This window comes from Rhinatrema bivittatum, chromosome 9, assembly GCF_901001135.1.
Source record: "Rhinatrema bivittatum chromosome 9, aRhiBiv1.1, whole genome shotgun sequence".
Lineage (NCBI taxonomy): Eukaryota > Metazoa > Chordata > Amphibia > Gymnophiona > Rhinatrematidae > Rhinatrema > Rhinatrema bivittatum.
This window is the reverse complement of record NC_042623.1, coordinates 65,342,242-65,360,225: the sequence shown is the minus strand read 5'-3', so window position 1 is coordinate 65,360,225 and position 17,984 is coordinate 65,342,242. Positions and strand designations below refer to the sequence as shown.

The window sequence follows — 17,984 nt, the reverse complement described above, 5'->3', positions numbered from 1 at the left end:
ACTCCTTAAAAAGCAAATCAGAGACAGAAAAGTGCAAGGGAAAAGCTGAAGGAGGACCCCGGAGACCCAAGACGACCGGGTCCATGACTCCGAGTCGCGACTCCTCCTGTGGTACCTGAATCCCTAATTTTCCCAGAATTTCCGGGATAAGGGGCCCCAGCTCATCTTTTCTAAATAAGCGAATCACCTTCGGGTCATCCCCCGCGGTGCCATGGGGAACCCGGGACCCCGAGGCCCCCTGTTCTCCATCCCCATCAACTCCCCGCGGGGGCTGGGACGGGAAATCTTGATCTCCAGTATGCTCCTCCGGCTCATCCGTATCTGTGGTCATATCCGGATCCCCTCTGGATGCCGGAGGTCGGAGGGGTCGGACCCTAGTCGGGCCCTCTGGCACCGGGGCTGGTTTGGCCCCCTTCTCCGCTCTAGACCCTAGGTCCACAGTGGGGGTATACTGGTGTCTCTTTCTGGCCAGCCTACGGGCCTTGAATGCCTTAGGCATTAGCAGGACGAACGTGGACCCGAATGAAGAGTCCGAGTCTGTGTCATCAGCATCATCCCCCACAGAGATGTGAGAATCTAAGGACCCAATTGACCTTTCAGGTCTGTCCCCCGCGGGAACCTCGCGCTGCGGTGACAACCTCGGTGGGGGGTCGTCCTCCCCCCACCATCTGCTGTCATAGCGTTTGCCTCGGCTCCCCGAGGCGAGAAAATGGCCGCCGTTCCCGCCAAAACAGCCGGCGACGGCTTCAAAATGGCGCCCGGACCCGGCTTCCCCGAAGACAGCCCGGCACTGCTCACCGACCTGCCTGCATGGGACCTGGCGCGCGACTGCTGAACTCCCCGGGTCCCCATTGGCGCCGTGGACCCTCCCTCCCCACCGGTAACACACGACTAACAAAGGTTGTCCCTAGACCCACAGGCCCAACAAGCAGACCTCCGCAGCATGCGCAGCCCTGGTGAGGAGAAGAGCCCAGCAAGAGCAAATAACCCTTGGCAATGGCGATACGGCGCACGGCCTCCCCCCCCCTCGAAGGAAAGGAGACAAGGAAAAACACAAGCAGGCAAAAACAAACTTTTTTTTTTTTTTAACGTTTCCAACACCTCAGGTCCGGATCCAGCTGGGGGGAGTGAACCGTGTACTCCGGTGTCGCCCCCAGCGCCGATGGTGCGCTGGAATATGGGGCTCCCCCACGCGTCAGCGGCCTCAAGACCACAGGGGATGGTCCCCTCAGGACCTCGCAACCCTTTGGGAGGCGGACTCGGGGACCAGCAGGCAAGCCTCTGCGGTCCAAAATCCTAACCTGAGCTATGTCTATATTCTTTTTTTTTTTTTTCTTAAAACCAACTAACCACCTAAAACCTTAGGCCTCAGCACAGACTGTAGGTTTGGCACCCCCTCCACCTGCTAGGAGACAGAAGAATACTACCAGACTGTGCACCAGCCTATATATAGGCGGAGTTTTTCTTTGTAAACTTCTGTCTCCATCTGCTAGATGGGGGGCCAAACCCAGGAGTCTGGACTGATCCGGGTACGTACAGGGAACAGGATTCTTGAAATCATCCTCCTATGAAGTTGCAGAGAGGTCAACCTTGCTAATCTCTTTCTTCAATGAGAAAGACTTAGGAGATGTAATGCGGGTGTATTTTAAGAAAACCAATTCTGATTTCATGGGTTCCTGCATTAGAATATTCCCAGACCTGACAAAATCGACTCAATTGAAAAGAAAAAATGTCCTTGCTTTCAAACAAGAGACTCTAGAAGTGGGAGCAACTTTTTTTCTACGCTTCCCCTGTAAATGCGTTATAAAGCATAATAAAGATAGTTACATATTTTATCAACCGGAGCAATTGAAAAACTTTGTTGATGCAAAAAAAGCTCTAAAGCTATTGAGTAACAGTGGCAATAATCCGTAAAATTGTATTAACCGGGAGAATGAGAAGCCATTATTTCTTCTATTTCTGAAATTCCTATATCTCCTTTAATGTGCAGGTACCTCACCCCCCTTGCTTGGGGTCTAATAGATGAATATGGGGAAAAATAGAAATTGTTTCTAATGAGTTTAATTTCTTATGATAATGTATGTTTTTTCTTGTTTTCTCACTGATGTACCATTTTTCTTGTACCAAAGTGGATACTTTGTATAATTTTGAAAAATTAATAAAGGAAGTTAAAAAAATAATAATAAACACAGTTTCTAAAAATGAACAAAAAAATACAACATTAAATACATAATGAATGGACCATAAAAAGGGGGCAAATTAGGGGGACTGACTATCAAATAAAATTTGCTGCATACAAATTTTGAAGGCAGCATTGCCTCCTTTTTATTGTATTCACCTACATTGTTAGGTTTATGGACCTTATGCAAGTTCCTTTTGCAACACACCTACTCTCTTGTATATACATGAACTTGCCACAATGGGAAACATCCCTTTATATACAAGAGAGGGAGAAATTAATATGATGCGGGCAGCTGACTCAGTTACTCTGATTGCTGCCTGTGGCTGCCAGAACTTCTTCACTGCTGCTGCTGCTCCCAACACTCAGAATGAGTAACATCTATTGCTCAGTGCATACTCTCCCTCTCTCACTCAGCCTGGGGATAAGACAGAGACTGAAAGAATTCAAAGGGGGAAGCTCAGGAGGGGAAACTGAGGAGAGGCTAAGGAAAAGGTCTGTGATTTAGAGGTATATTTGGATGCAAAAATGAATGGAGAAATACAAGTTTCTAGGATAGTGCAATTGGTTTTTAGAAAATTGAGAATGATAGTTAAATTGAAACCATTTCTGGATAGAAAATGTTTTTAGGACTATTGCACAGTCCTTGGCTATTTCTCATTTGGATTATGGGAATGCTCTATTGACAGGTTTACCCCAACAGATATTGCAAAGACTGCAGACTGCTCAAATTGTGGTGGCTAGAACAGTATTGAGTTGTGTGAGATGGACTCCAGTAAATGAAATATTATCTCTGTTACGTTGGCTTCAGTTGGAGTCACGTTTAAAATTCAAGATTTTGGTCATGAGATTTAAGGTATTGAGATGTGGCTCCAGCTTATTTGCAAGAGAAGGTTCAATGGTATCAACCCCAGAGAAATTTATGATCTAGTCAGGAGGCATTTCTTGTGGTGCTTTTTTTTTTTTTTTAATGATACAAAGATGCCAAGTAAATCAGGGGCTTTTTCAGTGATATCCAACTCAATGGAATGAGCTAGTTTTTGTAATCCGCCGAGAATTTAAGATGTGGCTTGTTCCACAAAGAGTTTAAGATTAAGATTATATTCTTTGTAAGGCTAGTATCATAATATCTGCAATGGGGATAGATAATGTTTTGTTTAATTTTTTAACATTTTCATTATTTTTAAGTTTATCTGATTGCAATTGTGTTTGTTATATATTTTATTTGTATGTATACCGTTCTGATTAGTCTTTGGACTTGAAATCAGTATATACAACTTTTAAATAAATACATAAATGTCAAAGTGAGGTCCCTCTCCATGCCCTAAATGTTGCCCATTAATTACCACACACAAGGGCTCATACTCTAGCTAAGAACAAGAGGCATGCATGACAACACATGTATTCAGAAAGGAGCTCCTAACATGTTCAAAAGCGACTACTGGTGACTTGCTACTGTGATGTGATGTGAACAGAGCCCAGGTGCTGGTCGGGATCTAAGCATCAGGCAGTAGTGACTTTTTCAAGGCATATCTGATCATGTTTGGAGGCCCACTGGGAAACACTGGTTTATGTCATATCACCTGTGTACGGGCATCTGCTCCAGCTATTTACTGTACCTGGGTATATGCAAGTTCACTTTTCTTTCAACTTTGGTTGTGTGATGTTTGGTACTTTGTGTATTCCTATTAGTTCATAGGTGGATTTTGACTCATGCACATCAGCGGTGATACCTTTTAGAATGGATTTATAGCTCTAAGAGCAGGTTTTTAGGTTTATTTGACGAGCACATGTTCATTGGATATAACTTTGGCAAACCATTTCATCTCTCTGCTGGGAGTTAAAGGGAGATTTTAGAGCACATATAGTTATTTCTAGCTCTAGCTAGTAAAACTTCCATCCTCAGCACTGCTGGACAATGTCACCCAAGTGTGTGACTGATTTCATCTTGCTTGTCCATGGAGAAGTTATTTTAAAAAAAGAAACAGTAAATTGCTAAGCTGTATAGAGAGAGCTCTCAATTCTAGCCCTTAAGTGCTCCAAAACAGGGCTGGTTTTCAGGATATTCATCATGAGATATATTGGCATACAGCTAGACTATAAGCTGGACTCATTTGCATATTTTGTATCCTGAAAATCAGAACTACTGGGAGGGGCTCCAACAACTAGAACTTAGATTCTCCAAACATAGCTAACCTGAATACAGGATTCTGAATTCAAAATTCTAATTAATTTATTGTGGAATTGTGATGAGAGCTCCATACGTGTTCTTAAACCCCTCTAATAATGCTTAGTAGGATGTATAAACTGTAAATAAAAATAAAAAGAAAGAATACATGTTATCATACTTGACACATTATATTCTGATTCTGAAGCTAAATAGGCATTCATGAAATCTGTTGCATGACACCAAATCATTAAAGAATGATTTAACCAAATCTCATCACATCAGATGTCCAAATAGAACATTCTCATATTCTGCCATTTTATTTACATATTTGATTACTATATACATGAATTAGATAGCTTCACAGCTGTTATGTACAGTTTTATTTTTACAGACATTCTTCAACACAGGGCACTTCAAGCAGTACAGTTGTCAACAATTTCATATTTTTACAAAGTTATCAACTGAATTCACAAGTGATATGCAAAGATGCCAGCTGCATGTTTCAAAATATTGACACTTAGAAAATACTTACTACATATTAGTTTTACATATTTCTGATTCTTGATTTCCAAAAAACTATTTTATAGAAGTAAAACATAAAAATAAAATGGTTTTTCCTATGATATGTTTGTAGTATTTCAACTGGAATGGAACTTAAACTGAGATGCACTATTTTAGGGAAAGAGAAAAAATTATAATTTACATTTTTCCCTTTTATAGAGTTAGATATTTGAGGGGGGCATTATCAGATGTTACATATAACGTAGATATTTAATAGGATGTTTTCACATATACTGTAATATTCTCAGAATTACCAATGCAAATACATGCTCGGATGTAGTTTGTCTTTAAAATAAATAACTGTATCCCTTTTTGGTACTATAGTACCACTTCTTTAATAGAAGTAATATAACCATTGGCTACATCAGGTTTGTGCAACTTGAGTTTGAAAGCTTAGTGGACAACTTAAATGGCAATTGGCTGTGGTAATACAAATGCATATTTCTTTACTTATAAAAATGTTACTGAGTAGCATCGGAATCTCATGAATCAGGTTTAATCTATTTAAGTCTAGGCAGTTAACTAGTATCTTCTTATTTAAAGTTAATTGCAATATAAACAAAACTATTTTACTCAGTGCCGTATCAGTCATATTTGTTATAAAGATATGTATTCCTATTAGTGTAAACCATGATACTGTAGTTTATGCATTTTAGACTCAGTTGATGTGCATTCTCCAATTGATTCATATTTCTATTAGGCACAATATGATATTTTCTCTGTAAAGTTACATATGATTCTTAATACACATAATCATTAATGATACTGAAAACTTGGAAATTTCTTAAATCCTAAAGATAAGCATGTCTACTAACTAGTGTATATAAGCACAACTAATAACAACCCACAAAATGACTTGTTTATTTAAATGAGACAGACTTCCAAAAGAAAGAAACCATAAAAGTAAATATTGTTTCATACATTTGCACAATATTACTATTAGTCACAAAAGGTTCATGAAATGAAAATATGTTTATACAATTGTACAGTAATAAAATAAGCACATTTCACTAAATTATTTTTCTACTATTATTAAAATAATATAATTGATTATACATGATAAACTGTAATAAAGCTATCTTGTATTTACTTTCATACACCACCCTTTCAAAATATGTATTCTGGGGGAAAAAATTACCATGCCTATTATGTTTACAAAAAGGTGATGATCTCAACCTTTTAATCTTTAAAGAGGCATTTTCCACATAAATTCTATAAAATGTCTATAAATGTATTACATTTATAAAATGGCTTACAGAATGCTTTTTGAAACTGCAGCGAAAAATGGCTCAGTTGTATAATTTCTATTATTTTTCTCATTAGAAATTTTATAGGCATTATAGAAATTTGCCAAAACATTCTTCAATGGCTCATATTGCATTCCATGCTCCCTTGCTCTCAGCTAAAGAAAATAGTACAGAAGAGTTGCTAATTAACAATGGACATATTTGGGAAAATAAATAGTATATTCTACTGGCAATTTAATAATTTCCTAGGGAAATGTCAGTTTGAAGATTCTATTCTTTACTTCAGAAATATATTACTTCAGTTCACTTTGGAAATGAATCGGAAAAAAAATTCTAAATAATTGTATACTCCATTAGTTTTCTGAAATCTATAAACTACCATCAAATCAATATGAGCTCATACAAATACAATGCAAGTACATTGGCAAAATTCTGTTTTATGTTTTCATACAATATTATGAAAATTATTATATCTTAACCAAGATCGAATGAGGTTATCATATCTTAGAAATGGATATTACTGGTTTGAAGCAATTTGATATCACTCCAGCCTTGATTGAGTTACACTGGCTCTCGATTCAAGAAAGAATTAAATTTAAAATTGGAATGACCATTTTTTAATTAATCAATGATCAGTCCTGTCCATGTGCTAACACCATCTTGAAATTTTACCAACCTTCAAGAACTTTGCACTCCTCTCAGGGAGGCTTATTAGACATTCCATCTCTTTGAGTTGCTTATTTACATATCACTCGAGAGTGCTCATTTTCAATTGCTGGCCCAATTATTTGGAATTCTCTTCCTTTAGAGATTCATCAGTGTGGCTCAGACAAGAAATTCAGAGGGCTTCTAAAGACTTTTTTGTTTAAGCTTTCCTATCATTAACTTTACTTCTTATTTTAAACTTTTTTTCTTTTTTATGATATGTTCCTGTATTTTACTTGGACTTTTATTATGATGCTGTTCATATTGACATTTTATTTATTTTAGTAGTTTTGTGTTATTGCAATCTCTATGTATGTTTTTAATATTCATCGCCTAGACCAATTTTTGAGTTAGGAGATTCATACATTTTCAATAAATATAAATGTTACCTAACATGCTATCAGTGGCTTGCCAATGATAGCTTTAACAAGGTTTCTTCTTCATATCAAGGACTACTTTGAACTGGAAAATATGGCAAGAGATAAGTTTTAAAATATTTTCTTCTGTACATAAGTTTGAATATAACTGAACAAAAATACCTTCAAAACAAATCACTATTCTAACACCAAAATAAAGAAAACAGGAATTAACTTCACAAGTGTGTTTCCAAAGACTTTCAAAAAAATAAATTGTTTGAATTCTGAACAAAGCTAGTGTCCTAACTGTTGTTTGCTTACATATTAAAGTTACTCTGCTATATGACTTTACAAGTAATACTATCGCAAACAAAGTGACCAAGTGAAAGATGGCAGTGAATCAAAATACAGAGTTCTTTATTAGCTGCTCTGTCAATCATTATAGTAGTGCAAGAGGCCAATGTACTATGCCGAGAACAACTTTGCAAATTCAGCTTCACATGCAAAAATGGGAAATAGTGCATGATATTTGTGATAGTGTACACTAGTTCCCATTTTAGTGCACAAAGCTGAGTTTGCAAAAGTTTTTTGACTTTGCAATTAATATGCAAAATGTGCTTAGTGGACCTAATTTTGCAAATAAAGAAATACATCTCTGAGGTGTAATTATTTTTTTGTGAAATTTAGTGTGCAAAGTTTTGTTGTGCTATTTCTCTATGGGGCTCATTTGCATGCATAAACAAATACTGCACTAAAATGAGCACATTAGTACATGAGCCTGAGTGAGAGAACACACATTTTTGGACTGATTCTAGTAATTCCTTATTAAGGCAGATACTGTTCAGGATTATCTTGTCCATTAGTATCCCATTATCTGATGGCAAATGTTTTAACATTTTAGCTGTACATAAGAAACTGCAATGGACAGAAAGTAAAATAAAAAAGAAGAAAATGTTTTTAACTTTTCCATTTCCTTTGCAATTTCACTTCTTGTAGTGATTTGGAGCATCTGCAAATACAAATTTTAACCTGTAGGCTTCTGCTAGCAGAACACTGATGTCCTCATTTCCCCAGTGCATTGTGGGCAAATTCTGTAAAAATATCAACAAGCCCTAGAAAAGGAAACAGAAACAAAAAGTAAGAGAGAGGAAAAATGAAAATTAGAACTGTTTTCAGCTATTTGATACTAGGGATCAGAGACGTTCTCATCATGCAACCTTAAATTTGCAGACTAATATCAAATTTACTAGCCTATAGTTCCTTAAATTCACTCTATTCCTCTATTTAAATATTCTTATCAAAGTTCAGTTCAGTTAAAATTCTGGATTTCTGTTTATAACTGTTGGTGAACAATTGGTTTCTGCTGCAGTGCCTTTATTGATTCAAGTTGCATTCCATTTACTCGGGACCAGTTAACTTTCACTGGAGGATCTTGATTTAGTTATTGCACTAACAGTTCTCATCAGGGTCATTTCTGCAGAGGCAGGCTAGCCTTAAATGTCATATCTAACATGCAGTCCATTCAATCCAAGCCCTCTCAGCAGATAAATAAATACTTGGGGGTTTCATTTTTTAATCCTCTTCCCTTCATATTACTATGACCTCTATATTTTCTGGGTGAAATACAGTGCACTACCATTATGGAAACTTATTGACTATGCTGCACACTCAATTTCAGAATCTAATTTAGTAACCTAGGTTCACTAGATAGAGGGTGAATGAAACTGCCCAGCACTGTGCCTCTTGAAACATTAAAGAGATGAAAATTTTATCTGGCTGACCTCTGCAGACAGTAAGGTAAAAGCATCAAAATAAAATCTGCTAAATACGGTTAGCTTATTTTTTTGTACTGTCACCTCAATTACAGACTGAACAAAAGACAAAAAATATCTTTCAAAGACCTACTAACCTTTGCAATACACCAATGGGAGGCCTTTTCAGATTGTTAAGTTAGTCTGGGTCTGGTCATAACCTCCCTTCGATATGGCTAACATAGATTACAAATTGGATCATGAACAGTTATGCCTGCAGCAACACTTTCTTGATTTTATATTCCTAAAATACACGTAAAATCTGTGTGTGCAAATATAACACTATTATATATATTTTTTTCTAACTTTTAAATCACAATTATAATATGATCAACTTGGAGCAAAATATTTTAAAAAGTAATATTGATGTCTGATAACCGTAATTGTAGCTGATAATCAGAAATTCTAGGTGAAAAGCTTGAAATGGTCTTTACAAGATATCATACTTATAAAATGTAGTTAAAAGGCTATTATGCCTTACACAAGACACTATAAGCAACTACTTTGTAACTTGAGTTGATACAGCTATAAATACTAGCAATAGCTTGCAAATTAATATACAGGAAAGCAAATTTGCTTACCATAAACAATGTTTTCCATAGAGAGCAGGATGAATTAGTCATGCTCAATGAGGTGATGTCATCAGGCGGCACAATGCAGAACTCTCTAACTGGGTCATTTATCATTTTGCGTTATGGCCTTATCGCACATGATAATGCTGTAATGCGCGTGATAAATAACGCAACGCAAAACACGTATGCAAATTAAACATCGAGTACTCGAGTGGGAGGAGTTTGGGCAGAGTAAATGGAAATGAGGGTCTGCTAGCACGAAGAGCAATAGAGTAACACACACTATCGTGGGATTTAACGCTGGAAATAACTACACCTTTTTTTTTTGCGATACGGAGAAAAAAATATTTCTCGCGCTTCCGCAGCTGATATCATGAATCACAGGTATTATTTGCAGCAATTATCGCATGTGATAAAAAGAGGAATTATAACCGACATACCTATCAGGCCTTCCTTCCCCAATAAAAACACCTGTTCTTACCTGGGTCTACCTTCCTAAAGCCATAATGTTTGTGGCAAGTTTAATCATTGGGGGATACTGGATGCTTCGGGAGGCTTGCCGCAGACAACAAGTGGAACAGCAGCAACCTCAAAAACAGGCAAGGGCAGTTCCAAGCCCTCCTAGGGAAGTCCCTGCACTGGTCCCCACAGGGTCAGGGTCCAGGGCAGCACCTGGCACGCAGGTGACCATGGCAGAGGAGTAGCAGGGAGCACATCCTTCCTCCACAAAATCTTTGCTGGGCATGCCAAAGAATTATGTGGTTTGCAGGTATCACCTTATCTCTTGGGCTATCTTGGAATTATATGAAGAAATCCGAGGGAATTTGGTTCTGGCCACTGAAAGGTCCCATGCTGTTGGGACCAAACCTTTGGCCACCCTGCATTTCATGGCAATCAGCTCCTTCCAAACGACAGCAGGGGCCGTGAGGGGAATGTCCCAAACCCCTTTTTCCTGCTGTCTGGACCAGGTCATCACAGGTCATTAATTGCTACATAGCATTTCCTTGGGACAAGTAGGACTTGATGGACTTAAAGAGAGGCTGCTTTTATGCCTTCACAAACTTTCCCAATGTTCTGGGAGCTACGACTGCACTCATATGGCCATCATCCCACCCTGTGACAGGGAGGAGATGTACCGCAGCAGAAAGCTCTTCCACTCCATCAATGTGCAAATGGTCTGTGATGCTCAAATGCGCATCCTTGACATGGTGGCCAGGTACCTGGGAGCTGCACATGATTCCTTTATGCTTAGGCAATTGGGACTGTGTGAAAATCTTTAGGACAGCCAGTATTGGTGGCAGTTGGCTCATAGGTAAGAGAGACTCTTTTTTCTATATTCCATCTCTGGCTATGTGTTTGGGACAAATGGCACGGACATGGGGATGGGTTGGGGGAAGGAAAAGCATCGCTGCCATGACAAGAGGCTTGTACAGTTACATCATGAGCCCATTGCCCCAGGGCCTGGCTTTTTCTCCCCATGCTACAGAGACCTGTTAATCTGGTGATGGCAGACAATGCACCGGCCCTAATGCTTGTTGTGTGAGCAGGCACTATACACATTCTATGTGTTAAATTTCAAAACAACCCTGTTCCTATTGTTCCATTGGGAGCTATTTAAATCCACTTAACCTTCAAATCCATTCAGAAAACATATTTCCTCCAGACCCATTAGAGAAGCTTACAGAGATTCATTACATGTACCCCAAGCCAAAACCTCTCAACATATAACATTCAGAGACCGGGCTTTCTCTACAGCAGGACCTGCTCTATGGAACTCCATCCCACCAGATCTACGTCAAGCACCGTGCCTCCTAACTTTCAGAAAAAGGCTTAAGACATGGTTGTTTAAACAAGCCTTTCCAGACACCATCTGAACCGCAATTCAATGACATCCACAATCAGACATTCCTAGAACTTTGTAAATAATTGCTCTCTATGTTAAATTCCTTTAGACTTTCCTCCTCCCAGTTTCGAATCTCCCCTGTTTTATTGTAATTGCAGAGTTTTTTCTTTTCACTTGCTACAATTTGTTAATTTATTCATTTATTTATTTATTTTTTCACCCCCCTGTTAAATGTAAACCGGCATAAGATTTTATCTTGAATGCCGGTATAGAAAAGCGCTAAATAAATAAATAAATTATGGTGCTCAGGTGTATCTGTACCAAAGCGGCTGCCAATCTGGCTTGCAAGAGGTGTAGATAGGAGAGCAATTGTTACGACCCACAAGAATATGGGTCACGAAATTGTTGAGTACACCATCTGGAGTAGCAATGCCATTTAAATGCGTAGTTTCGATGCGTGGATGGTTACCTTGCCGAATTGGGTCCGATAAGTTCCAGTGCACTAGGGTCACACGTTCAACATCCATGTGGTCAGGTTCAGAAATTGATGTAATGGATGGAGACAGCATCCTTCATTCTGCATCAATAGATTTGGACTACTTTAAAGGTGCTGCAGAGAGAGTGATGAATACTGTATGAGATACACAGACCATGGCTGCCTTGGCCATGCAGGTGTTAGTAAGATAATTTTGGCACAATCTTGTATGCATTTCTATTCTGTTTTGGGGATTAGTGGTAACGAGGGAAACGCATAGAGTAGACTCTTGTCCCATGGTAGCTGGAAAGCGTTTTGTGCCTCTTGGTGAGGGCTGGGACAGACTGAACAGAAATGTTGAACCTTATTGTTCTGCTCCATGGTGAAAAGGTCTATCCAGAATTGACCCCAGCACTGGAATAAGTCTTTGGCTATCGTCTGTACCAGAGATCATTCATATGGGTGAAATATTCTGCTGAGTCAGTAAGCCTCTGGTAAGTACAAGGCTTGCAGAGTTACCTTGGCCCGGTCCATGCAGTCTCAAATTTGCAAGGCTTACTTACAGAGGGTTCCACAATCCCATGCATCCCTGTTTGTTTATATAGAACATGGCTATCTTGTTGTCTGTGTGGATCATCAATGCAGTTCCCTGAAGGAGATGTTCAAATGCTACAAGAAAGTTCACATAGCCCTGAGATCCAGCAATTTATCAATTGCTTGTTTGATATGATTCCAAAGGCCTTGTGTCTTATACTGGAGTAGGTGCACACCTCACCCTAAAGTGGAGGCATTTGTCATTAGGATCAGCCAGTGTGGAATTAGATGTAATGGGGTGTCCCCTTCTAATATCTCTGAACATACTCACCATCTTATGTCCTGTCCTTTGTTACTGATTGTGTTATTCAAATCTGCATTGACAACGGTTGATAATGATTGAAAAGCCATGTTCTGTTCTTTGATTTGAGTGACTGTTTCCCTTAATTTCTCCCCGAATAGGTGTTCTGATGGCATGAGACATCCACAAGCTTTTCATGTATGTCCTATCTTATGCCACTTGCCTGCAGCCACCATTCTTCTGGCACCTATGGAGGCCGCTGATGTTCTGGACGTGGTGTCAAATACCTCATAGACTGAGCGAAGGAGATGATGTAAACCTTCTTCCAGCTCGTGAAGATGTTGAGGTGTAATCAGTTCACTCGACTCTGACCGAATATATGGCTTCAGATGTTGCACGCATTCGTATAACTACTGGACCATGAAGAACTGATGTTGTTGTATCCTAGCTGCTAACATGATGCCTTGGAAGACTTTCTTGCCACAGTCATCTAGCAACATGTGATCTTTGCCTGGTAGTGTGTTGGAATGTAGACTAGAAATTTTTGCTTTTGTTTTACTGCTGATTCAACAACTGTTGTGTCCGTCGGTGCCCGACGCCCTCTCTCCACCCTCCTTACCTCCCTCTCCGGCCATGGGAAGATTGGCTGCTGCGGTGTTCTTCTGCCGCAAGTCTTCGGGTGTTCCCGGACCGGCTTGACACTGCTATCCGCCATGTTCCTGGAGGCCTAGGGGCGCGCGCGGCCCCGACTGAAGTACCGGCAATGGCGCGAACCTCGGGGGCGTCCCCCGAAGATGATGTCGCCCGCGACTGATATTTAAGGTCTCAGTATTTGTTAACACAAATAATTAACCTTTTTGTTAATTAACCTTTTTCATAGTGTTTAGTAATCCTTTGTTTATTAAATATGTTCAATGTATTTGACTTAGGAAACCTATTTTCCTGCATACTCTGTTTTACTGTAAACCGGTATGATTTGTATCTGATACAAGAATGTCAGTATATAAAAATTCAAAATAAATAAATAAATATAACACATCGAGTTAGCAAGGATTGACAAGGATTGACAACGGACTCGCTTTGTCTTTCTAAGCAACTCTGCCTCCTTGGACTTACCAGAGGTACCCGCTCCTCGGGGGGCCTCGCTCTCCTTTGTTTTTCAGGTGACAGTCTGGAACCGGTACTTGCTCCTCGAGGGCCCCTGTTCCCAGACTTGCTTCATATACTCTTCTGCCTGGAAGTCATCACTACCAACTATATCAGCTACATCAGTAAGTTACCATCGTTCTCTCTGAGCTTTCCCTGGAACCAGGTACTCGCTCCTCGAGGGCCTATACTTTCCAGCTCCTGGGCTTTATTGGGACATTGTGAGAGTGTTACTATCTGCATACCCTGCCTTCTCACTATATCTCAGTTTCTCTACAGCTCAGCTTCCAGGGATCGCTGTTCCAGTATCTGAGGGACTACAGCCCAGCTGGGCTTTCCAGCTCACTACTGCCATCTCTGGTGGTTCAATATACTGTTTAATAAAAGAACTAATATGTGTCTGTCTCCAAACTCTGAGCCTGACCGGTGGTCCCTCTCAGGATCTTCCCCCGGGGGCATGGTCATCTGCCACTGGCCCAAGGATCCACCAACTACTATCCGAAACAATAACAGATTGCTAACTCCAGCAACTCAGTTCTGAACAACAATTACCGAACTGTGTGGTAGTGAACTATGCTGTATCCCAGAGCTTTCTTCAACCTGACTTTCAGGTCCATTTTTCAGGACCATTTTTTCTGGAGCACTGTGTCAAGCACATTGTATGACAGTAGGGTAGATAGTTCTGCTGGGATGTCAAACATTTTTCCTTCAGAAACCTAGAGTATGTGAGATCCTCTGGGGCAAAGTGTTCTCTGGGAGGTCTGATGGTAGCCCTGTGGAACTGCTTGGGGACTCCCTGGGGAATGATCAGATGGAGGGTATAGCACCGGTGAATGAGGCAGGGAATGATTCTGCAATGGAATGGAAGATGGTAATAATTCGTCCAGTAAAGATGATCTAGGACTTTCCAAAGAGGATGAAGTCAGAAGTGGAGGTGCTCCTGGTATTATTTTCTCCATCGGTGGAAGAATGGGATATTCCGGTGGGAAAAATGGAGGTTGTACTTGTGGGAAATATTAGAGAAAAACTTCTTACAATATCTATGATTTGTTCAACCGCTTGTTGTGATCTGCATCCTGGAGATGATGGGGAAGCATCTTCCTCAAGGACTAGGATCTGGTCCTGTTCCAAGTTTGGTGGCAGTGGGATTGGAATGATTGACAGGGTTTGGGGTTTGAAGGAGGAAGCCTTGCTGCTACAGTGTGAATGTTAGCATTGGTCTGGGACCACTGGTGGGTAGGACAGAAGCTGGCCTATATGATGGCTAGGCGCTCAAAGGTATGCCTCACCTTCTGATGGCACCAATTTCGGTTGATGTCTATCTGAATATGAGGAACTGGAATGGGATGGTGGTCGAGTATGGGCACTCAATATTCTGAGTGCCTCTGAACTTTCCTTGCAACTTGTTATGGTTTATCTGAGTGTTTAGATGTTCCTGCGGTGTGCTGTGCCCTATGTTTGGATGTCTGTGATTTACTGCGTCCATCTGTGCCATACAACAAATCCTACACTGTTTCTTGTGGCGCTGCTATGCCTTGCATCACTGAACTCATGCTCTGCTTCTTGTGTAGCGCAATGTATGCCGTGCTAGGGGGTGCATCGTTGATGTGTTGCTCAATTTCTGCTTCATTTGTCTCTTTTTCTCTGCTCCGGTGCCGTGTACAGGGTGCATGGATGACACTTTAAGCTGAGCAGTCAGCACATCTGCTGGCTCTCCTGAATTTGAACGGTGCTTTTTGGCTTGGGTCCCCCTTTTCTGTACCTGGGGAAAAGTGGGAAGATTTCCTCTTGCCTCTATCAGTTTGTGGAGAGGATTTACTGTGGTAACTCCCTGAAGAGGAGCTCGCTGTGAGATGTTCACTCTCCAACCTGAGTCAGACTATTTTCTCAGCTCTTTGGTGCTTGAGCCCTTGGGGGATATCGTCCGCAGTCCCAGCAATTCATCTGGTTGTGTTTGGGACCCAGGCATAAGTAACAAAAATTATGGCTGTTAGTTATGGACATTACATGTCCACAGGAATAATATTTGAATCCTGATGGTGGACGTGAAGACATGGTAGCACTGAAAAGTGCTGTTTTGTTATGCTGGAAATGAGTTATAAGGACTTCTGAAGAAAAACAGAGAGACAAGATCCCGTGTATCCATGCGAAGTGCAGATGAAAAGAGACTGAAGAGAGTTCTGGAATGATCGTTCACATGGGAAATCCTGTGCATGCTCAATAGACAAACTTTTACTAACTGAGATATAACTGCAAAATGCTGCCTGACGATGTCACCCCATTGAGCATGACTATCAACAGAAAAATGTTTTAAAGGATATTAAAAGTATCCTTTCCCTCTGAAACAGGAAGTGGAACACACAAGTTATCTCTTGCTGCCTAACACTGAGTGAGTCACTGATTTATAATGCCTCCAAAACTATCTCATGAATATTCTTTGAGATTATTCTGATAACCAGACTGGTTGCATGTGTCCTGAGGACTACATTGCGAACCACTGGAGTAATATAATCAGGATGCAAAAGTGATGTGGTCATATACATCTTATAAAATGTATATAAATGTATATACATTTTATATATCTTATAAAATGTATAAAATATTTCCTTTCCTTTATTTTATTATTATTTATTTATTTTTTAATCTTTATTTTATTTTTATTTTATTTTATTTCTTTCCTTTTTTATTGGTTCTTCCGCTATTCTCCACTCCTATTTCTACTTATCTTCTTTCCTTCTCCCTAACTAAGCTTAGTACAAGGACAACAAATTGTTGGTTTATTCATTTGTTAGACTTTATTACTTATGACCTTCATTACTATGTTACCCAATTCTTATTTACCGTGATTACTATGTAATTCAAATTGTATACTTGGTTTTTCTTCTCTTTGACTATGTTACTTAAAGTTGCATAAATGTTCATTGTTTCATGTAATGCCTTCAGGCAAGTTTCTTTTTGTTCTATGTAAACCGGTTTGATTTGCATCTAATGTAGGAAGATCGGTATATAAAAAGAAAAAATAAATAAATAATAAATAAATAAAATCATCTATCACAGTACTGATCATCTCTCTACCACAAAGTGGTCTAAATCCTGACTGAAAGATATGCAAAAACTGATTGAACCCATATATTGGTAGATTTTATTGATTTATAGCTGATAAAGATCATACAAGTATTACTTTCTTGGGAAGGGGATGCACCTCTGCAAATCTAATTTATGATGGTGCCCTACTTTTACACAGGGAAGTTCTAATGATTGCTGTCAGTTATGGGATTATCTTTAGCTAGGAAGCCTTAACTAGCCAAGATGGGTATAAGTCTAAGTCATATAGGGCAGAGCTTAACTGAACACCATAGTTCCTTGACACTGATGAAGACACTTGCAAATTTATCACACTCTGTTCTGATTTTGATTGATTAGCGATAGTGATTGGGGAATGAATAAGATCCACATTTATAGCAAAGGAGGTGGAAAATTACTTATAGTAACTGGCTGAAATCTCCCATATCATGAGAAAGTAAATCTGGATTCAGATTTCACTAAATGGGCCTTTGTTAGGCTCCAACCTTTCTAAATGTTTGGTGAGATCTTCATGAGAAGTTTACACTAATAGTTTTCCCAACCTCTACCACCTTTACTTTAGGCACTGATGACATTTTATAATCCTCAGGCCATCTCAGAACCACAAGAAGCCAGATCTAATTCTACAATTTATGTGTTATTTTCAGTAAATGAATGACATCCATAAATAGCCAACCATCATCTAGTCAAAGCACTATAAGATTCTAGATTCATAAGACACTTTCTGAAGAGCCTGCCTTCACTGGATTTGCTTATCAACTGCCTAGTTAAGATATAAACGGAAATTTGTTCTACACATTTAATTAACATCGATAACTGTCCTTTCCTTTTCTTCTCACTCTCAAATAATTATGATACGGTAGAATTTCAAAAGATACTCTTCCACTATACAAATTACAAATTTCATGATGGAATAGTTGTAGGAGGTTCTACTTTGTCTGTCACAAGGAAAAGTGGCCTACAGCTATCCAACTGCAATTGGTCAAAAAGCCTTTGAATG

At 39.6% G+C, this 17,984-nt stretch overlaps 1 protein-coding gene across 3 annotated transcripts in view; it reads right to left on the bottom strand.

Annotated features, from left to right (window-relative positions):
- Positions 1–4,627: 4,627 nt before the first annotated feature.
- The window catches only part of TBC1D22A (TBC1 domain family member 22A), a 970,480-nt gene continuing 957,123 nt past the window's right edge, over positions 4,628–17,984 (bottom strand). For 2 of the 3 annotated variants that reach the window (XM_029617101.1, XM_029617100.1), the window contains exon 14: positions 4,628–8,330. In XM_029617101.1, the coding sequence (XP_029472961.1) occupies positions 8,202–8,330 (129 nt within the window). In that variant the 3' untranslated portion in view covers positions 4,628–8,201. Of the gene's footprint in view, positions 8,331–11,913; positions 12,055–17,984 lie in introns of all 3 variants that reach the window. The other variant, XR_003858779.1, reaches the window with a different exon arrangement.